The 24280-nt window shown below is 34.8% G+C and overlaps 1 protein-coding gene across 3 annotated transcripts in view; it reads left to right on the top strand.

Moving 5' to 3' along the window:
* Window positions 1-24280, top strand: part of Csmd3 (CUB and Sushi multiple domains 3) — a 976820-nt gene that overhangs the window by 187845 nt on the left and 764695 nt on the right. For all 3 annotated transcript variants that reach the window (XM_038342099.2, XM_038342098.2, XM_042055667.1), the window contains exon 4: window positions 22641-22835. In XM_038342099.2, coding sequence (XP_038198027.1) covers window positions 22641-22835 — 195 coding nt within the window. The remainder of the gene's footprint in view (window positions 1-22640; window positions 22836-24280) is intronic.

Genomic DNA, 24280 nt, shown 5'->3' with positions numbered 1-24280 from the left:
TAAATTTGCGGTGTCCACGAAATGTCTAAATGAAGATGTTAAATAGGCAGTTGGGAGTATAAATGTGAAGCCTAAAAAAGAGGGTTGGGCTAGAGAAAATTGTTGGTTTTGTCAACCGGCAATTACACAGTATCCTCTTTGTTAATGTTAAAAACCAAAGCCTTTCACCTAGAAGTGCACTTCCCATCGTGAAGAACATTCTCAGATCGAGGCATTGCTGCATCCTTGTGTGTACACATGCCTTCTCTGTTTTTAGTGCCTATGATTGGTCATTCTCATGGCCTAACTATATTTACACAGCTTCTGTAAAGTTCTGGAAAGAATTGCAATATTCAGAGTTATGGGATTCAAGATTGTAGAGTGGGTAAAAATTACTTTATTCACATTAAAACAATGCCCTCTCAGGCAGACTGTCCTGAGTCTGAGCATTGTTTTTCTCACATTGCATGAACATGATAGGAAAATTATCTTCCAGGGTTGGCATTTATGTGTATTTTGTGCGGTGGAAAAAAATATCATCTGAAATACAATGCAGTAGAAAAATAAAGATAAGCCAGATTTGAAGTTAAAGATTTGATAAAACTAACTAAAGCTGCAATCTCTGAGCACAGTTTAAAGCATTTTCCTTCTCAGATAACATTTATGCACTAGAAAACACTTTACTTATTTCTAAGTCATAGTAACCCAAAGGGCAGACCTAAATTTTAGGAATCAATATTGCCATGGTTATCTTCAGTGAAGTATAATACTACTTCCAATATTCATTACTAACATTAACATTGAATATAGATGCCACTGTTCAGTTTCTGCCCCTTTACCTGTATTTCTGGATCATGAGCCAGCCAGGCAGTACTCAGCATAGCTAACAATGGATCAAATATGTTCATTGTATAAAAGTTGAAATATATGTTTTCTGGAACTAATGTTCTATATATAGAATGGCATTTAAGTCCCTAAACAAACACACTCATTCATAAATTGAAAATATGGAGCATTGTGGAGTTTTCCTGTTTTATGACAGTTGCTCTCAAATAACCACAAGGGACTTAATATAAATTTTAAATGCTTGGCTTATATCTCAGACTTACTACTAACTAGCTCTTATAACTAAAATTAGCCCATTTCTATTAATTTGTGTATTGCCATGTGGCTTGTGGCTGTACTTGTCCTTCAGCATGTCTTGCTTCCTCTGTGTCTCCTGGTGACTCTCCCTACACCACGTTTCTTCTTCCCATAATTCTTAGTTTATCTTTATCACCTAGCTTTGTCTTGTTCAGTTATTGGCCAGTCAACTTGCTTATTAAGTCAATCATAATAACATATATTCACATAGTGTATAGGAATATTCCACAAAGCATAACAAATTTTAACTTTAAGACAATAATCTTAGTTGTGAATTTTGTAACCCATTGCACACATTTCATTAAGGGAAGAAAAAATAGGTATAGAGAAAGAGAGAGATTAAGAACAAGAGAAACAGAAAACAAAATAACACGCTCACAAACACATGCACACACACAATGCATGTGTGCATGCACACACAGACACACATGAAGGGGGTAGATAGGGAGGGAGAGGGAAACAGAGAGAACTTAAGAAGCCATTTGAGGGAAAATTCTTAGGCTAAAAATACTTTAATCAAAGTGTGACAAATTTGTAAGGGAGATAGGAGGGCTATCTGGGATGCTTGAAAGAAAGATAGGGAAGATAAGAAATGCTGCACAATAACATTGTAATTTTAAAAAAGAAGAAGAAGAAGAAGAAGAAGAAGAAGAAGAAGAAGAAGAAGAAGAAGAAGAAGAAGAAGAGAAAACTAGTAAGAATTGAGTACATCTGAAAAACTAATTTTGTCCTGTTATAATGTGATATTTTCTAGTAAATTAATTATATTCTTGTTTGAATTATAAGTTGCCCTCCCATACCTGTGTGGTATGCTGTTTAACTCACAAAAAGTGTAATGAAAATATAGTCTCTGCATACATGTCAGGGCTTTTCCCTTTTAAAAATATTTTCTTACATTTAATGTAATACACACGTTTCTTCTCTCTTTTGCCCATATACATCCTTAGCATTTATAATTTTTCTATCAGTTTAGTGTTTTATGGAATAAGTGAGTGGATCTCTGCATCTGTGTTTCTTAGTCCTTTTTTGGCTTTTTTCCTGTGTTTGTTTGTTTTTTCCTGTTCTGATGGGATAGTTCTTGCTTTATTTTTCATATCTTTTTATATCTTTTGTTTTTAATGAAAGACAGAATGGGGTTAGCTCCTGATGGGAAGGGAAGTGGGGGGAGTAGAGGGAGGATAAACTTAACTGAGATATATATCTTGTGAGAAAAAAACTCTATTTCAAGTAAAAGAATCTAAAAACAAAGAAAGAGAAAAATTTCAAATTACCATACTTTAACATACTTAAGAATGAAATACAAATACTTAAAGCATTAAGACAAAGAAAAATAAATTCTTCTTTAATTTATCAAGAATGAAGTCTTCAAACTCTAACACTTCCATTGAGAAATTAAATAAATGAAACAATAAAATTCCTCTGTAATATTACACATATATTTGCAATAATAGATTATTCACTGCTTAACTAAACTTTCAATACTTTTAATAACTCTAACTATCCTTGAAATGGTAGTTATCTTTGTCCTACACATACCATTTTCTGCTTACATACAAAGTACTTTTTTGTGATTTATAGAACACAGAAATTGAGTTTAAGGCTTTCCAAAAAAAAAAAATCTCCTTGTATTCAAGATACTTCACAATCATGTTTTTTTTTTCATGAAATACAAGTCTTTTGCAAGTTTCTGAAGCTGGAAAACCTAAGAGCATTATGAATTTTTGAACTGAGAGAATTGCTGCTTCTTTTAGCGAATATCCTTTACATGGAGAGAGGTGCAACTCAATAGCTCCTTTTCTAAAATGCAATAGAAAGTACAATATAGGACTCTTACATGTCCTTGGTCTGTTGATGTTAGCATAGTAGAATAAAGCTACTCCTAACTGAGAGTACGGAATTACAGGATTGCATATGAAATAGGTGAGAGACAGTAGGTACGATTGAAAATAGATGAAGACTTGACAATGTATGACAGAAAACTTGAAGATGGAAGGGAATTTCTAGTCTACACACACACACACACACACACACACGCACACACACACACCCCAAAGTATTCATTACTTTTGTATTCACATAACTGAAATAGCTGCCTCACAGAAATAACTTAATGGAGAAAAGCTGATTTTGTCTTCAAGCTCTGGAGAGTTTAAAATAGTTGTGAAGATACATAACCTTCAACGACATGCCTCCAATAAGTCAGGTATACCTGGGAAAAACTCCTCATGAAGGCTGCCATACCTTTCCAAGAAACATGAGTAGCTGTGGCATCAACATTAAGAATCTCAGCCAGGAGACCTAACTCTATCTTCTGAGAGCTTAAAGGAGCACTCAGGATTAAAGGAGCGCACTGCCGCATTCAGCCCTTGTTGGTTTGTTGACTTTATTTTGCCTTTAAATGACTTCATTCATTTGTTATTTTGTGTAAGTATATATGTGTAGGTGGACACGTGTGCTGGTCAAAAGACATCTTGGAATTGGTTTTGCTCTCCACTATGTGGGTCCCAGGGATTATACACAAATGATCAGGTTTAGTAGCAAGCATCCCAACCTGTTTATCCCATCTTGCTGCTCTCCACGATTTTACATTTTGATTTAAACCATTATCTGTACAACAAGTTCAGCCTCGCTCCCAAACTGAACAGCGTCTCTGGGACACTCTCAATTATTTTTACCTGCTGCGCACTCATTGTCCTCTGTACTATGAAAGCCCTGTAGCAGAGCAGTGGACTTGAACGATCCACAAGCCTGCAACAATACTAATTTATCATGCAGAGTCTGTAGTTTGGATTAGAGTTCATTCTTGCTGTGATGTGTCATATAAAAGTTGACAAGTGTGCAGTGACAATAACCCACAACTATAGTGTCCTAAAATATTGTCCCACTGCTCCAGAACTCTCCATTTCCTCTGTATTCTTTACTCTTATTGTGCATCTCATTTAAATTGGTTGCCTGTTGTTTGTTTAGTTTAAGTTTCCAGTTTGTTGGACAGATGCTATGTACAGCAGTATGCTCAATAAAAGTGGAGTCCATTATTCTTTTCTGTAGCATATAAAATAATAAAAGGGAATATTAAATGTCACAAAGATGAGGTTATCTAATGCAAGGAAATTGACATCAAGTAAATACTATCATAGGTGATTGTAAGTACATCTATTAGTGGTAAGATGGCATGGTGCTCACACTGTAAAGGTAACACTTGTGATACTGAGGCAGGAGGATCATAGCAAGTTTGGCTTGAACATGGGCTATGTAGTAATTTCTAGAGTAATCTGAGCTATCAATTGGGGCTTTTTCTAAAAGCGAAGCAAAAATGCAACTAAAAGGAATTAGAAGGTAGATTTAAAATTCATCAGAGGGCTGAGAATTACATCTTTGAAAGAGAAGCAATAATCAAGTCGATTTATAACTAGAAGACAAAACAATTATTGCCAGTAGAAACTTCTAAAAGAGGTAGCAAAGTTCATCTTCAAAAGATGATTGCTTCACTCTAAATCAGAAACAAGCCCAATAGCCAGGTGACTGCCCTTTCTGTGTCTGAGCAGAGTGTGGGTGTTTATTTTCTAACCAAATGAGTGCATTAGTCTCTACACCATAGCTATACGCAGGTCAAATGAGAGAATCTACGTATGGTGTGAATGCCTCAAGCTATTGACACATTCCATGTGCACACTATTTGACACTTTCACGGAAAGCTGTGAACCACCTGTGTGTTCTCTAGATGGTGACTGCAATTCTTTTATGAAGACTGTAAGTAGTTCAATAGAATAAAAACCTTGCTCTTATAATCAGTCTCTCAACCAAACAATCAAGACAATTGCCCCACAGTCAAGAGCAAACATTTCAAAAGCCACAAAGGTACTCAGAGAATCCACTCAGCTTCTTGCTTAGCAATTGTGCTTGTAAATAGCAAGTGACTGTTATTGCATTGTTGATGAATTCCTCAGCAAAGAAACCAAGGTTCAAAACAAACAGGAAGAATAATAAGGAACAACAGAGACAAGGGAAATAGAAAAAAACTTCAAAAATACATAAGCACACTATTGTGTGTAATTGTCTACAAGAAGATATGACATGGACATGATTCTACACAAGTTTAGATGGAAGTTTCTGTCTCCGCCTGTCTCGCAGACATTCAGTCCCAAAGAAATATACAAAGGATTATATTAAGTATAAACTGTTTTGCTTATTAGCTCAGGTTTATTATTAGCTAGCTCTTCAATTAACCCATTATTCTTGTCTACATAATTCAAGTCACATGGCTTGATAGCTTTTCTCTGTGAGGCCTTCTCATCTTGCTTCCTCAGTGTCTGAGTAGAGACTGTGTCTCTGCCTTTCCTTTTCCCAGAATTCTCCTAGTCTGGTTACCCCACCTATATTTCCTGGTTGACCACTGGCCAGTCAGTATCTTATTAAACCAATAAATGACAAATCTTTACAGTGTTCAAGAAGATTATCACACATCACAGAAGGAGGATACGTGCTATTGAAAATTAAAATAGACATTTAGAGATAGTGTTCAATAGGCCTTTTTATACACGACACCAAAGAGAACATGCCTAAAGGTGGGAGAAAAACATAGTTGTAGGAAGTAGAAAGTATGCCAGAAAAGTGGTAACTTGAAAACAAGGCAAAGCCTTTTTAAATTATAAACACTTTTTAAAATGTTTTATTAAAACAGATTCATCGCTAAATTGTCAAAATACATACATATTAGTTTGAGATATTTTTGATGGAAAACTGGAAAGAAATAGTAAATTCAAAGAACTTCAATAGGCTAGAGCACTAATCTCTTTGTCTGTGGATGCAGCAAAAGGAAACTATCACATGCTAGAGGCTGTAGATTAGTATAGCCATTTAGAGAACTATGGACATTGTTCAAAAACTAAAATATAAATATCAGACCAAATAATAATCCTACTTCCAAAACAAAAGCCCTGGAACATATTAATATATGGAAGTTATCTAAACTGTTAACTGGTCTACTATTTAAAAATACACAGATAAAATAATCCACATATTTATCTATAAATAAATAGATAAAATGTGGTAAATATTCATAAGTAAATGCTATTTGATTAGAAAAATCAAAATTATATTCTTAACAATATAAATGACTCTGGAGGCCACTGGTGCTCAATAAATTCAGTCACTACAGAAAGACAAGTGACATAGTCTTGCTTATATTTGAAATCTACTGAAACTGATCTTGTATGGAAAGCAAACTAAAAAAAAAAAACAAACAAGAATAGCAAAAGCAGTTACTGATCAAAGAATATGGAGTATCACATAACCGATATAGGTTTTTATAGTGAGTGACAGCACTTGATAATAATGTTTTAAGTAATTCAAGTTAACTAGAAATGTGTTTCAATTATCCCTTCATTAAAATAATGTAACATGGACTGGGTGGTAGAGGCACACACTTTTAATCCATGTACTTTTGGGAAACAGAGGCAGGAGGTTCTCTGAGTTTGAGAACAGCCTGGTCTACAGAGTGAGTTTCAGGACAGACAGAGAAAGCTTGTCTCTAAAACACACAAAAAATTGAAAGAAAGAAAGAAAGAAAGAAAGAAAGAAAGAAAGAAAGAAAGAAAGAAAGAAAGAAACAAAGAAACAAAGAAAGCAAAATGATGAATTTGCCATATACACTTTGATGTAATTAAGTCATATTGTATAAATGCATTAAAACATCACATAGCCTTGCATAAATACATACAGTTATAATTTTTCCACAAAAACTTACTCATTTATGAGTAAATGTCTTTTAATCTAGTAGTTTTAAATATATATAGAATTAGCATACAAATATGTGTTTATGTGGTGATAGTATTGACAACTTTAAAATATTATTTAAAATAATTTAAATTGTATTCAAAATATTATAGGGAGGAAAGCTAAAGCAGGGAGAGGACTGGGAGGATAGGGTAAAGGAAGGGTGAAAGAAGGCAAAATTAATGTTCATGATGTTTGAAAAAGCCATATGAAAACATAATATTTTAATATATTTTATAGACAGAAAGGAAGGAAGGGAGAAAAGAAAGAAAGACAGACAGACTAGAAGTGGGAGCTCAAGAGACATGCCGCTTTCTACGTTATAGTATTAACTGGCTAGGTATCTTACAGGTCTTATGCAAGAAAACACATTTGCTAAGAGTTCATTTTTAACAACATAAAAAAAGGTTTTTAGAGTTGTCTACACAGGAATATTATCTACCCGGAAACCAAAGACTAACAAACAAAAACCCCAATATGTGAGGTACCCATCGTGTAGGTCAGTTGTATCTCATAGATTTATAGTCATTGATTTTAATGTCCACTAGAACTTGGTACTAAATAGGAAACCTTTCCCTTGCTGGTTCTTCATAGTTCTAGAAGATACTATACAGATAGCTTGGGTAGAAAAGTCACCTAGAATCATGACAATTTGTGATCCCTCCATGCTACAATGATGACTTGCTAGTCAAGATACACCCATTAGTGCCATAGTGAAAACAGCGTCACAGAATGACCAGCCACTTCCCGATTAGATTTAAATCTGCTCCACAGGAGAAACACATATTTCGGACTGAAATAGTATGGTGCTGTTTTGTTGCAGGAGGCCACTTGTTGGCTCCCGGCTACTCGGCGGCTCAGACCGAAATAATCACACAGAAACTAAATTATTTTTTTTTTTATAAAAATTTATTTTTTTTCCTCATGGTTTATTTTTTTTATATTTAAAAATTTCCATCTCCTTCCCTCCTCCTCCCCCTTCCCTCCCCTCCTTCTCCTCCTTCCCTCCCCTCCCCTCCACCCATACCTCCCCTCCCTCCATCTCAAGGCCAAGGAGCCATCAGGGTTCCCCACTCTATGCTAAGACCAAGGTCCTCCCAACTCCCCCCAGGTCCAGGAAGGTGATCGACCAAGCTGAGAAGGCTCCTGCAGAGCCTGTCCATGCAGAAGAATCAGAGCCCAGAGCCATTGTCCTTTGCTTCTCAGTCAGCCCCCGCTGTTGGCCACATTCAGAGAGACGGGTTTAAATCACTTTTCTTATTGGCTAACTCTTACATATTAATTTAACCCATCTTCATTAATCTATGCATCACCACGAGGTCGTGTCCTACCAGCAAAGTTTCAGTGTGTCTGTCTCAGGCGGCAGCTCCATGGCTTTTCTTTCACTCTGTCTCCTCTCTCCCAGCACATTTTAATTACATTTGAGAGTGAGAATTTAGGGAAAGACCTTGATAATAGAGCTAATACACAAAATATAAGATGTGTTATTAATAATAAATATTATGAGGAAATATGATAAAGGAAGGATAATGCAAATATTGAGTACCTGCCTAGAAATAGGGCATGACAGATAGTAGTAGTATATATTTCTCTGTGCCCTATGAAACTCAGTCATGGGATTTTGGTCCTATTTACAAAACACACTTTCTTCCTAAGAACCATTTAGAAAGTGGTTCCTTTATAAACAAGCGATTATTAAATGGTATTAATTAATAACTAGTTGATTGGGTGGTGGTGCATGCTTCAATCCCAGGATTTGGGAAGCAGAGGCAGGTAGACCTCTATGAGTTCAAGGGAAGCCTGGTCTACAAAGCCAGTACCAGAATACCCTGAGCTGCTACACAGAAAAAATCTTGTCTTGGAAATAAAAACAAAAACAAAAATAAAAAATAAATAAATGAGAAAGAAAATTAAGAATTTACACCACGTAACAAAAGTCACTCTTGTAAATGCTTATTATGACAAATGGAAGAAATGTTATTTATTTAAATGCTAAAAGTGATTGAATATCTTTTATTATAAAATATGTTGTTTTAATATGTTATTTCCCAAATATATTATTATTACTAAATCATACTGTGATTGAAAAAACAAGAAAGTAAAAATAAATACTGATGTTATTCTGTAAAAATTCATATGATATACTCTGATTTTTTAAAAAGAGAAATTAGAAAAAAAACAATTATATGATATGAGCTGTTTTCTTGCCTGACATTTCTTGCAAGATTCCATTTCATTAATAGTTTTATTATGCAGAACTCAGTTTTTGTCATTCAGAAACAGTTTGGAGATATATGCCATTATGGAGTTTGCATGCATAAATAAGCATATTATTAATAATCAATGGAAATTAGTAGACAATACACTTCCTCTTAAATTTAATTATATGCTTGATTAAGAGTGTTTGGGTACTTAATTAAAATAAGAAGGTCCAATGATGCTTAATTCTTTCTTATATTCATATTACAGTTCTAATAACTACAATCTTCACTCAATCCATGCCTAGCTTCTATTAATTTTAATCATAAGTACTCTTGCTCACTGAATATTGCTTGGAATGCAATTGGATAGGTCATATAAGGAAAATACGTAGTCTGACAGTCTAAAGTGAGGGAAGAGTCTAGATCAAATAACTGAATGAAGAGATGATTTCATAATTAAGTTCAATTAGTTTTTTTATAGCTTCAGGGAAGCATTTCCTTTTATATTGTACCATGAGCTATAACCAGTAACAAAACTAGTTAGCATAATTAGTAGGTGTCAATGTTTAAAAGATAAAATACATACTAAATGTTAAGATCTCACTAAGGATAAGTGAGCTGTATAAAAATGAAAAAGTATCATTGGGAAATCTTTGTCATTGCTAAGTCTTGTATAGTTTGGATGAAGTGAAGTCATGCATGCTCAATAAACTTAAGGCTCATGAACACATTTTTCTGAGGAAAATAATTTCACCCACAACGGATGTCTTTTCAGTAAGTATCAAGCAACCATTAAATGAGTATTAGAATATGATGTTATCAATAAATGCACCACATTGTTAAAACCAGTTGGAGTTCCCATTAATTTTCATTAAAACAAAAAACAACAATAAATCTCATTAATGAGGCTGGTACCTCTGAAGAAACTCAAGTATTAAAAGCCTCATTGACTGCAGACTAGAACATGGCAGAGATAGGGTTTAAGGTAAGGTGGTTAGTTTGATTTCATTAGTGAGATTTCTCCCAGTCTATTTTACTCAGAAATGTCAAACAACTCTAAGAATGTATAAACACCGCAACGAGTCCCCACACTTGTTACATGTTCGACTCTTACAGAGCACTTCCTACAGAAATGGATGTTGAGCAGTGTTATGGGAAAGAACAGAAGCAAGGTTCATTATACTCGTGTCACCCTGAAAATGTTATACCTCTGGAGTCTACACTCTCATTCTTCTCACAAGAAATATTGTCTATAAATTACTTCTTTGTAGATTAGACATCAAAGGGATTTCACTTCATTTTAAAAGATACTTGAGAGACTAGAGAAATAGATCAGTCTTCAAGAGGCTTGCTTTCCAAGTCCAAGTACCTGAGTTTGATCCCTAGAATGCATGTAAAGGAAACAAACAAACAAACTGGTATGGTGCTATGCACTCATTATCCAAGCACCAAGGAAGCAGAGGCAGATGCATCCAGGGGTTTTCTAGCCAGTTACCGTAGCCAATTTGGTAAAATACAAGCCAGAAGGAGGACCTGTATTAAAAGAAAAAGTGATGGATGGCAATAATGAAGGTTAACAAAGTTGTTCTCTCTTCTGTATACATGTGTTTGTGTACACAAAAGCACATGCACACACACACACACACACACACACACTTTCAATTTATTTTTATTTTCTCTTTTCCTGCCTCCAATTTTTTGAACTGAGGCAATTCTTTTATGATATACAGAATAAGTTGTAAATGTTTCCAGGAGAAACTTATAACTGATTTATGTTTTCAACTATTAAAGCCCTGAATAGGCAAAAAAGGCAGACATTTCAAAATGGTGTAAGTATAACCATGAATCAAGAATATGTATATCATGTAAGGGATGAGTGGATATTTGGCATAAATAATGCATCTTTAAAACACTATCACTTTATTTTGCAGTTACAATGTGGTGTGCTAATAGAAAATTCTGACTATTACCAGGAGGCTTGGGCTTTCTCATGTATACAGAAGAGGAGAGACTGAGTGGGGATGTTTGATGAATGCTACTGTATAAACAAGAATATCATAGATAAGAGGGACCTATCTTTTTGTCAGTGTGATAAAACAAAATCCATCAGTCTCAATTTCACTATTTCAAATGCTATGAGCTAAGCTAATCTACATTTTGTCTCCTGTGGCTAATGATAATTAAGTTCCAGCAGTTCAATGCACTTATTTCAAAATGGAACATAGGTTTTAGACATGTGCAATTTCTTTGAAGATTGTGCATATTGATTTTATTGTTGAAATTGGAGCTTTACTCTAGCACGGTCCTAGTTAGTCTTTGACAGTTTGAAACAGATTCCAACAATCACAGATGAAGGCATCTCACTTGAGGAATTGTTACCATCTGATTGACTTGTGAGAATTTTTGTTGTTGTTGTTGTTGTTGTTATTGTTGTCAATAGATTTAGGATATCACAACCCACCGTGGGCAGTAGCAACTCTAGACAGGGAGGGATGTATAAGGAATGTAGCTGGGCAAACCTGTTGGCATCTTTCCCCAAGTCTCTTTTTGACTTCAGGTTCCTGCCTAAGTTCCTGTCCAGCCATTCCTCAATGCTGAACTGTAATTTGTAACCAAACAAATGCTCTTTTCTGCCAAGCTGCTTTTGGTCAGTGTTATATCACAACAGCAGAGAAACAAATTAGAAAAAAAAAAACAGTTTTCATTATTTTCTAACTTTCTTCAGATAAATAACAATGATTATAATTTAGTCTTTTACTGTGATTCCCCTGATCTATGAGTTATACTTTAAGAAAGCATGTTACTCTAATCATTTCTGCTCTTGAGAATTTAGGGACAACAGACAGAAACTCTAGGTAATTTTAATTATTATGTTGAACGTAATAGACTAATTATTTAGTAGTTAAGAGGTCTATATTTCGTCCACTACTATGATTTATTTTAAGTTAATTTATGATTTTCAAAAAATATTTAAAAATTTCTATCAGTGGTATAGCATTGAAGGAATATGCTAAAACAGAAATACAAAATATGCCCTCATTTTGTGGTCACAGAGTAGCAATGAAACTCATAATAAATGAGACTAGTTTTCTCTTTTGTATATTTATGGAAGGTTATAGCTCACAGTGATGTGAAGGACAGAATTCTAAGTTGCCAACACAAATGGATGGCTTACTATGTATTAAAGTGTTCTGTTGCTGGCTGTCAAGTCCTTTGGGGAATTGAAAAATAACAGGTGGAGAATGCTAGATTCCTCTCCAAAGTTATCACTTGAATCTGCTGAAGGGAGCCTGGCTAAGGAGAATGGCAGGAGTATTTGAGTATTTGCAGGCACATAAAACAGACTTGGGGCATACAAATCAATCCCTTATGTTATCTGAGGGAATTTGGGCCAAATAAATAAACGACTTATCTACAAATCCCTGTTTAGCCAATTCCAAAGGCGAATTTCAGCCTGTATCACCTGATGTGTTCTAGCATGCAGATGAGGATCAGTTTTCTTTCCTCCATTTCAAGTTACATCACAGAGAAGGTGAACAAGGAAGTACTATCCAAATGAAGATGCAAGACCATGGGAAGTGTAGACCTCCAGAGCACACAGTTCTTTCCCACTTATGTTTCATGGACTGCACATGTCCATAACTTTTGCTCTCTCCCCCTTTTTGCTTTTACACATGGAATGATTGCAAACATCCATTTTCTGTTCACCCAGTTTCTCACCACAGTGAGGAACTATAGTTAACCTCAAAAGAAAACAAAATAATTCCATCACTAGAAAATAACCCTGCTGTCGATTTTCTAGGAATCTAGAATTGTAGCAGGTTTCCATAATATGAAAATTTGCCTTTAACTTTAACTGTGATTGACTTGATAAACTATGTAGTCATCTGAGAGGAAAACATGGACTGAGAAATGCTTTTATTAGACTGGCTTTGGGGGTACACCAGGGTGAATTTCTTGATTATTAATTGGTATTGTAGAGCCAAGGCCACTGTGAGTAATGCTGTCCCAGAATAGTTTGTCATAAATCATATCAGAAATTTAGGTAAGAACAGGTGAGCCTGAGACTGAGCCAGCGAGCAGACAGACAGATCTATGATAGATAATAAATTGTTTTGTTTGTTTAAGGGAGTAATAGGAGTGTTAGAGAATGGTTCAACAGCTAAGAATAATTGATGCTTTTGCAGAGGATCTGAGTTTCATATTCAACACTTATATCTGGCAAATCACAACTGCCGGTAACTCACAACTCCAAAAGATCTGATACTGGCTCTTGTCTTCTACAGGCACTGAGCATATGCAGCATTCACTCACATATGTGTATACACACACACACACACACACACACACACAACACAGAGAGAGAGAGAGAGAGAGAGAGAGAGAGAGAATATTATAAAATGGAGACGTATCATTTTTAAATTTTCAAACTTTAGACCAAGTTTTAATTTTCAGAAGCTCATATTGTGCATGCTTCATCACTTTTCAGATGAGTTATAAGTTCCAACAAGGTAGAAATGGTGTTATATTTGTTAGACCCCTTTGACATTTATGCCTCAAAGTTCAGTAATTATTTGATGATGGAGTAATTGCTGACACACAGAGGCATCTCTCACTCATCATATTCATTGATTATATAATCCAGCAAATTACCTCTGATCAACTTAGCATACCCTTTTAAAGAAATAAATTCCGTGAGAACTAAAGTTTTAACACTGATACTTGCCCCAATTCTGTCATGAGGAAAAGAGGGCTTGAACGCATTTTCCTGCTATTCTGAATCAAGTGATAAAAGGTTATCTGATGGCAGGTGCAGCATCTCATTCTCAGAAACTTTAAAGCAGATATGATTATAAAAATACCTGATTTCTAGATTATTATTTATTTTGATATATAACATACTAGTAACAATCCTGGGTGTAATTAGATACGAAATTTCTTTATGATCCTTCCAACCTATCTTTTTTTTTTCTCATGGTTTATTTTTTTTTATATTTAAAAATTTCCATCTCCTTCCCTCCTCCTCCCCCCTCCCTCCCCTCCTTCTCCTCCTTCCCTCCCCTCTTTCTCCCCTTTCCCTCCCCTCCCCTCCACCCATACCTCCCCTCCCTCCCTCTCAAGGCCAAGGAGCCATCAGGGTTCCCCACTCTATGCTAAGACAAAGGTCCTCCCAACTCCCCCCAGGTCCAGGAAGGTGATCGACCAAGCTGAGAAGGCTCCCACAGAGCCCGTCCATGAAGAACAATCAGAGCCCAGAGCCATTGTCCTTTGCTTCTTAATTTGACAATCACTTAATTAAAATACATAATTTCTAAAATGTATTGTATGTACCACAATCTTCTTGGCATAAAAGAAGCATTGCTATTTAATACTGAAACCCTATAGTATCTTATTCACATGTAAATAGCTTTTCCATCAGTTTTAACATTTATCTTCATAATAATAAAATTATGCCAGCAAAATCTGATGCTACTTGAAATGCATTGTTTAAAGGCTTATTTTTGTTTTATGATTAAGAGTCGTGACTGAACATGTACAGGAATGTCACATGTATGCTACCTGATTGCAGAAACCTCACCAGTGCATTGTATTTCCTGGAACTAGAGTTATAGAAGGTTCAGAGCCAACATGTGGGCGCTGAGAAGCAAACCAGGTCCTCTACAGGAGCAGGAAGTCGTAAACACTGAAACATCTCAGTAGTTCTTGTCCAATGTTTCAAGCAATGGTTACACTCTACCGCCACAATCAGTTTAATGATTTGTTTTTCTATTAGAATAAACAGCTCTGGCAATCTTGGTTATTGAATTTTTTTGTTTGCTCATTTATCAACAAATAATTTATTATGATTTTCTTTTTACATTAAACTACTCCTAACAAAAACTGATATTTTATTGTTAGGAAATCTCAGTCTTATGAAGAGTCATTTCACATTTGGAACAACAAATGTTGCCTCTTGTATACTTCCTTTTCAGAACCACAAGGAGATGATAAGCATGGTTGGAATCATAGAAATAATATTCTTATGTTCATGGACAGGCACTGGCTTATTGAAGGGGTTGCGTATCCAAAGGACAATACAGTTGAAAAGCTTAACAGTGAAATTTGGTGTTTAAAAAAAAACACACCTTGCAAATGTTATTCAGTGCTTATTGCAATGCCGTTAATTCAACATATGCCTACAGCTCTGTTTTATATGACTTCAAGTCCATTATTTTCTGTTTAAGCATTTGTCAAAAAAAAAACTTTGTGTGATGATTATCTTTTGCATTTTCACATCGTATGAAATTACTTGGCTAACTCAATCTTTGTTTGCTTGCCAGCAACACAGTGTTCTAAATACTTGATTCACAAAGATGAGTCAGAGTCCTTGTTCTCAAGTCCCCAAGTTGTATAATAGCAATGAACTAGGTATAAAGAAGCAGATTCATTCTGTTATATGTAATGGACAAAAAATCCAGGGGATAGGATAGCTACAGTAAGTGTTTGAAAATATTCACGAAATGCTTGCGCTGACGTCTCTGAGAACATTCTCATAAATGATTTCATTTATGTCCTACGTAAATGAAATGGTTCAAGACAATAACAGAGAACATTATGCATCAGTAAAAAGTGCGAAAATGCATTTATTTGCCAAGTATTCCTTTTTAAGTCTCTGACTGAGAGGTACTAGGTGCAAAACACTTTGCCTCAGTTTGATGTTCTACTCTCCTAAATGATTTTTAATCATCTGGGAAATAAAACACGGAGATGAATTTTCTTGAAGAAGTACAGCAACCTGAATTTTGCTTCTGTTAGAAGACATAATTTTACAATGTTTTAAAGTGCTGTTAATTGATCTCAGCAGGACCATGCTTCATCTCTTTGACGGAATAATTACGCAGTTCTGTTCTCAGGGTACCCTTTTCCTTTCTTTCATTTCTTCATCCCAATACTCAAGGTTAGGTTTGGTGCTTGATAAGTTGCTAAAAACCTTGCCTTTGAAAACTCTTCATGGTCTTTACTACAAAATGGGCAATAATTTTAAAATCCCTGGTTGCTTTAATATAGAAGTATCTATACTAGGTATTTCTTATTATTATTAATTTAATTTTAGTATTGGGAAATTTCATATTTAAGTACTGTGTATACATCATTTCTACTCCTTTCTCTGACCCTCCACGTCCTTGTGCAATCCTGAGCTCTTATCATATATGTGACATCTTCACACATATGTGCACTCATGTGTGTGCGTGCACACATATACACACAGAAACTCATTGATTATATTTATATGTTTAGGGCTGCCAAGTTGTTCTTGCTAAAATTCTGTGTGTGTGTGTGAGTGTGTGCGTGCATGTGCATGTGTCTGTGTGTATGCATGTGTGGGTGTTTATATATTCTGTGTGTGTGAGTGTGTGCATGCATGTGCATGTTTCTGTGTGTACGCACATGTGTGTGTGTTTGTATATTCTGTGTGTGTGAGTGTGTGCATGCATGTGCATGTTTCTGTGTGTACGCACATGTGTGTGTGTGTTTGTATATTCTGTGTGTGTAAGTGTGCGCATGCATGTGCATGTTTCTATGTGTACGCACATGTGTGTGTGTTTGTATATTCTGTGCTTGTGTGTGTTTGTCACTTGTGTTTTCACTACATGAAATTTATTTTTGAGCCATTTTTCAAATATGCTTGCTTATGGCTTTGAGTTTTATACCGCGGTTTTGAAAACCCCAGTTAAAACTCCTATTAATTGTTTGAACTCAGTTTATATCCTATTTCAGGTAACAATGCTAACTTCATTATGATATACACCCTAAAACCTTCTTGATGGATGCCTAGGTTTTTAGCTATATGCTTCTACTGTTAATTGCTAATTTTTCATCTCATGTTATTATGAGGCAATTTGCATTTTATGATGATTTCTTATATTTGGTTGTCTTGGCAATAGACATGATAGGGGGCAGCAACATGCCATGACTGTACCACTATCTCAGATCACGGCCAGGAAAAGTATGGTTAAAAACAGCACTGGTGGAGTAATTATTCGATGTCCCTAGGTAACAATCTGTATCGATCTCTGGAGTTTTCCTAAGCTTTCAAACCAGGAAACTAGGGTTTCAACTACACATTGACTATTTATTAGCTATTTTCACTGTTCAACTTGTCTAAAATATTTAAGCCTGAGACACATTCCCAGTACAGTATAGAGAGTATGTGTAACATGTTTTTCATCAATCATAAATGATTATAGAAGAGAGTATGTCCATTGACTGACAACAATGGAAACTGGAATAAATCTATTTTAGCTCAGCAAATTAGAGGAAGTAGTAACTTTAATGGTATCCATTATAAAGCAATGCTGATGTTGACATTAAGAATCACAAATGCTTTGTATGGCTAAATTAATTAGTGAACTTATAGAATATTTTAGCTTTATATATATAGTATATGTATTATACATGTATATAGATATATTCATTTCAGCGTGCCACTAAACTCTATTTCAGTAAGAAAATTTTCCTGGAATTGTTTTCGTCTCTGATTTCAATGGTAATATTTGCTACATCCAATACCTTTTATAGTTTAACATGGTTTATGTTACCAAATTGCTTTTATATAAATTGAAGAGTACTTAATTTATTAGATAAAACCATAAATGAAACCTTCAACATTCTATCTTTAAGAAAGACACACTTTAATTGGCTTTATTATTTGTTACACGTAGAATGGTAAGCATGACAGGAAGGGTCCCTGAAATTTACAGACATTTAAAACAATGGTTTCAAATTAATTTTCTGGGTATCCATTCTGTCGTCAAATTCCCAACCCTGAAATTCCTGTATTATCTGTGAACCCATCTCATATATATTATAAAATTGGAATTCATGTGAAGCAAGCATATAAAGTCCCTTTATTTATAATTACTTTTTGTATATGTTCAAGGTCAAGCAATAGGTGGAGTTAAAGTAATTCTAAATTATTCCCAGAGATTCCATCTCCCCCTACACTCTTTGCATGAAGGAATATGAGAATGGAGTTTTCAGGATCACTTCTGCATTATTTCAGTCAACATATACTGCTTTTATCATCAGTGAACATATAGCTATTCAGAAATTCAGCCATGAATTGCAAATATGATGAGGCCACCTGACATTTACATTTGATAAATGACTTAGGAATCCAACGAATCACTTAAACCTCTGCTTTCCTTTGCAGTATTTTTCCGATATTTAAACATGATGACATTAATGTAAACACTCGAAAAATATGCAATGGTTATTTCATATTTTTTATTCAACTAATGACCTCAACTTTACCTCACTCTTATTGTTGAAGACTGATAAGAACTTCTAAACCTTAGTGTAGCCTAGCTGTGTGATTTGTTAAACACTAACTTAGCATTCTAGCATGCAGTACTCTGATTTTAGTTCAAGACTATGAATGCAAAAGAGAATGGAGAGCCACTTATGTTGAGAACATACTTCCCACAAACAGGAAGACTGACCTTCATTCCCAGAACTTATTTAAAAGCCAGATGAGCAAGACACCCATCTATAATAGCAGTCCTCTAGAGGCAGAAACAGAGACTCTATAGTACAACCTACTAAACTAGAATAGCAAAAATCTGCAAATTTTGGAATCAGAAAAAGAACACACCTCAAAAAATTAATCAAAGTAAATAGAGGAAGATACCGTATGTCAACTTCAGGTCTCAGCATGCTTATACACACTGTCCACACACAGAGATATGTGTCAACACACCTGGCAACATGCATACATACAATCTGTATAGCACGCACACACACACACACACACACACACACACACACACACACACACAGATGATTAAATAATAACAATCAACCAGAATAGTAGATAATGTAACTGTTCATGATCTTTTCCCATTTCACTTTTGTTGGACATAGAAAGCTGAGAGGGAAACAGCATGGACGGGCTCACTGTGAGCCTTAACCTTCACCTGGCGATGGATGGAGATAGAGACAGAGCCCCACATTGGAGCACCGGACTGAGCTCCCAAAGTTCTGATGAGGAGCAGAAGGAGAGAGATCATGAAAAAGAAAGTCAGAACCATGAGGGATGCGTTCACCCACTGAGACGGCAGGACAGAACTAATGGGAGACCACCAAGTCCACTTGGAATGGGACTGATGGAACATGCGACCAAATCGGACTCTCTGAAAGTGGCTAATGGTGGAGGCTGACCGAGGAGCCAAGGACAATGGCGATGGGCTTGGTCTCTACGACATGGACGGGCTCTGTGTGAGCCTTGTCAGTTTGGTTGCTCACCTTCCTGGACCTGGAGGGAGTTGGGAGGACCTTGGACTCAACATAGTGTAGAGAACCCTGATGGCTCTTTGGCCTGGAGAGGGAGGGAGTAGGGGTATGGGTGGAGGGGAGGGGAGGGAAGGGGGAGGAGGAGAGGAGGAGATGGCAATTTTTAATAAAAAATAAATAAACTGGAAAAACAACAAAAAAATTTGAAAAAGAACAAATTATAGATTCCATGAGCAATATCTATAGAACTTGAATGTGAAATGTAATTAATTGTGATGGGTGATTAAGGGTAAATGATATCATATTTAATATTATATCAATTATTCAATTGAAACACAAGGTCACGCAACAGTGTCGACTTCTAAATGACAAAGAGCAGACATGTGGCCAAACCATATTCTTTGGGCTTTATTCGGAAAAAAAACATAAATTTTATGAGTCTATGGGCTTAGATATTATTCAGTCACAAGAACAGAGGTTAGGTAATTTGTGATGATATCACTTTTCTGTTATTCATTTACTTCATCTGTAGTATATGACCTAATTTCCCTTTAAGTTCTCTTCCAAGGTAACATTCACTTGTTAATTTAAATATAAGTCGAAACTAAGCACACAAGCCATAAGCAACTTGTTATTTTCACTCTCCTTTCCCTCCCAACATCCATTCCTGTGAAAGCATATGGAAATTCCTGTTTCTCCCAGATATATAACTTTATGATAATTGAAGTCCTGACCTTAATTATTTTTAGAATGTGTATGGAAGAGAAGGCATTGAAAATAAGATCAAAAGTGGTAGTTTCATTAAAAGTATTCCTTTGTTACTCTTCTCAAAGGATTGAGTTCTTAATTCCATTTATCAAAACTTATTAACCTGAGCATCGATTCCAGCAAGTATCATTCATATGACTGTTACAGAAAATGAAACATTTAAAAATATTCTGCCGCTCAATATGTTTGAGGTGTGATTGCATGTACACACACACATACACACCACACACACACACACACACACACACAAACCACATATGTATGTGTGTGAAGGTTAGAAAGACACATTAAGTTTTATCTCCATTTCATTCTTCTCTCTTTTCTTGAGTCTGCTTCTCACTCTCAGACTGAAGTGTGCAATATTTTGGCTGTCTTGTGTATTCTCCATTACCACCACTGACTCTGATCTAAAGAAATCTGCAGCTACACCTTGATATTTACATGGGTGTAGGAACAAAGATCCTTTCCCCATGTTTATGTTGCAAACATTCTAAAGCACCGAATCATCTCTTTAATCTGAATATTTTTTAATTGTCCAAATCCAAAGACAATAAATTTGTTTTAAAGATTTCTAGAATTCCTCATAAAGACTATGTCTTTAAAGAATTGTGGACAAAATGGTAAAAAAAAAATGTGAGTGAATAAATTGAAATTTTAAAGATAAATAACTTTGAATAGTGATATTTTAAATATTTTTCAAATATTATTTTATGATGATGATCTACTATGTTCACAAACCTTTGATATCCAGTTATTGTTAGCCAGGTCCATTAATTTTCCATATTTGTGGAATCTAAAATAACTTTTATAAACTGTTATAGTTATTATAAAATAACTATAACAGCAGATATTTTACCTCCAAAACAAGTCATTATTTCAGAGATCATCATTCTTATTTCATTCTTTAATCAAATACAATGACCTCAAACAGTGAGTCTTTCCATTAGCATTACCAAAAAGAATAAGGAAAATTAATTCAACTTTATAAACACAGCAAGAATTGAGGGAGCTAGAATTGTGAGTAAAAGCATGAATGCTCAAGTTTGAATCCCTTGTAAATACTGTGACATGCTTGCCTGTGCCACTGAATCCAGTCACTGGTGAGAAAGCTTTGCCAAAATTATGGGCTTCAATTTCAGTGAGAGAATGTTTCAAAGCAACAAGAAAAGGAGTAGTAGGGAAAATTATCAATTCTGCTTTGGCCGCCACCCACTTTGGGCTCCACATGAACACTCATGAGCATTCAAAAATGCACATGCATAATCACAACACACACATTATCACACACACACACACACACTCATAAACGTGCATGAGCGCACACACACAACAAAGTGAGTGTTTCTCATTTCTATTCATAGAACATAATTAAACAAAACAAAAACATAAAGAAATTATCAAAATTATTAGAAGCAAGCTATAGAGAGTTACAAACCCATGTCTGTACATAATTCCATTTTTGTCAAGTTTTAGCTATTGTTATACATGATTATATATTTTGATAACATCAAGGTAATTGCAGTTTATAATAAATTTGATTGACATAATGGTTTTATCAAGAACTTATTAATGCCACACATGGAATAGTAACAGGATAAAAAGGGAACATGATTCACTTTTATTATCAGATTCTTGAAATTTGAAAAGAATATTAATCCTGTATAGTTTTAATTATCTCACCTAATATTTAACTGCCTCTAAACTACAATAAAACTATCCCTTCTGGGAAATAAGCATTTGTATAGCACCAGTAACTAAACTAATTATTAAAACTGGAATATTACCTTTTCATTCATTAATTAATTTTAGCTTAATTGATTAATGTTTACAATGCAAATTTAATGTGACAATAGTAATTTTAATATATTTATATACACATATGTGTTTTTTCTGAAATTATTTCATTGATACTTCAGGGATATCTTACTGATTCATTTTAAATGAGCTAGGTCCTGCATTTGTTACTATTATTATTATCAAATATCCAGATCAAATTAAATAAATGAGTTGAATATTAATCAAATTTCTTTCATTAAATATATGTTCATTTCTACTCAGTATATTTTAATCATTTAAATAAAAATATCTTTACTCAAAATGTACATGTTTTCTAGGTAAAGATTTGTAGTTTAGCATAAGTAGAAGCACACATCTCATCTGCTCCGTCATTCAAATATTGCTTTGAAGATACCATATGAGTTGTGTTGATCTCAGCTTTAGAAAATCTATAATATTATAGTAATTGCAAATCCTGGTACAAAAACTAAATAATGTAAGAAAACTAAAATTTTATAGAAAAATAAGGACATTTGTAAAGCACCAAAATTTATTAGCATTCTCACGGTCACTCTTCGCTGCACTGAAAGAGATCATGCAAAGTTTTCCATCCACTTTTCTCCACAGGAAAATGATAATCGCATTTTGATGGACTTTTATAATCATAAAGGGTTAAAATACATTTAAGTAACTCTAAATTCTCTTTTTTTTCCTTCTGTGTTACAGAATTGCAGAGTAGCTCCTGTGGAAATCCAGGAGTTCCACCCAAAGGAGTACTGTATGGTACAAGGTTTGATGTTGGGGACAAGATTCGTTACAGCTGTGTGACTGGTTATATCCTTGATGGCCATCCTCAACTGACCTGTATAGCCAACTCAGTTAATACAGCTTCCTGGGATTTTCCTGTTCCCATCTGCAGAGGTAAAAATAACACACACACACATGCACATATATTCAAAATTTATTTGAAAATTTATTTAATATAATGAAACATTTTAAAAGAAACTATTAAGCTTAACTATTTATCATCTACATATTATCCATCTCTACAACATAGCTTTCTCTACCTTCTATCATCTATTCATAGTAGGTATTGAATACTAAATATGCAAACATACCTAATATTTGCTACAACAAAAGTATTTTTAATGTAGATGGAAATACTGGTATTTATAAAGATATTTGGGCATTTGCAATACAATGCAGGCATACATAATTTCAAATTCGCATTAGAAAATATACAGAGTTTATGTTGTTTGAAAGTCAGGGTTTCTTGCATAAGCAATCATGATCATTATAAATAAATAATTTGAGAAGAATCAATGAAACAATAATTGAGAAATATTGTCTATGTTGTTGATTCTTCTCAAATTCTCACATAATTTAGTGTAGGATAATTGCAAAATATTACTTTATAGTTATATATCGATGCTATAAAATTTTGGCATTCATAAGAGTTAAATGTTTAATGTCTGGAGAATAGCTGTATTAATCATGAGCTATGTACTAGACTGAATCATGTCCACAGAAGTTCTGGAGATCAACACTGTTATCTGGGCTTTCTTTCTTACTTGTTGTATTTCATCTTTTTTTTGAGATTCGTTTCTCTTTTTCCTCACTGAGTTGAAGCTAGGAATGTGCAACTGCACATATAAAATAGTTTTCACCAAGCAAGTGGATGCAGATGAATAGCTTGTTAACCAATGAAGTCAACCACGGATAGCTTCTCACTTTTTATATATTTTTATATATGTATATCAATTTAATTTTATCCTATTCACCCTCACTCCTTTATCTTTTCTCTCCCTTCACAAAAGTCTTTATTTTTTCCCCAATGGCCTCCTTCTAGTTTCAAGTGTTTATGTGTTATATATGAAGCCTACCAAGTTTAATTACCATTAATTAGGTTGTGGATGTTATTTACCAGAACATGGGAAACATATTCAGTAATTTCAAAGCGAAAGAAGATCCTCTCTTTCCTATACCAACCACTAACTGCCAGTATCTTCTCAGGAGCAAGCAAGCCCTCTGAAGTCCTCTCCCACCTGTTACAAAGTATGATCAGGCTTGATCTTCTGCAGGTAGCTAAAGCGGCTATGAGTTCATGGGCTAAACAGGATTATCGTACCAATGAGACAGTGTTCCATGGTGCCCTTCCCCATTCTCCTGCTTTTACGTTCTTCTATCTTCTCATATGATATTTCCTTTGGTTGCTTGGTGGAAATGTCCTGTACAAAGCTGCAAACCCAACAGCACTTATTCTCAGTAGTTGACTAAGACCATATAAAGTATACAACTTCCAAACCAGGCAAACTGTATCCATTATTACAATAGTGGTATGATTCTTTTGGATATACCTAATAGTT

The sequence above is a fragment of the Arvicola amphibius genome, chromosome 9 (assembly GCF_903992535.2).
Source record: "Arvicola amphibius chromosome 9, mArvAmp1.2, whole genome shotgun sequence".
In the NCBI taxonomy this organism is placed as follows: domain Eukaryota; kingdom Metazoa; phylum Chordata; class Mammalia; order Rodentia; family Cricetidae; genus Arvicola; species Arvicola amphibius.
This window is presented reverse-complemented; position numbering and strand designations above follow the sequence as displayed.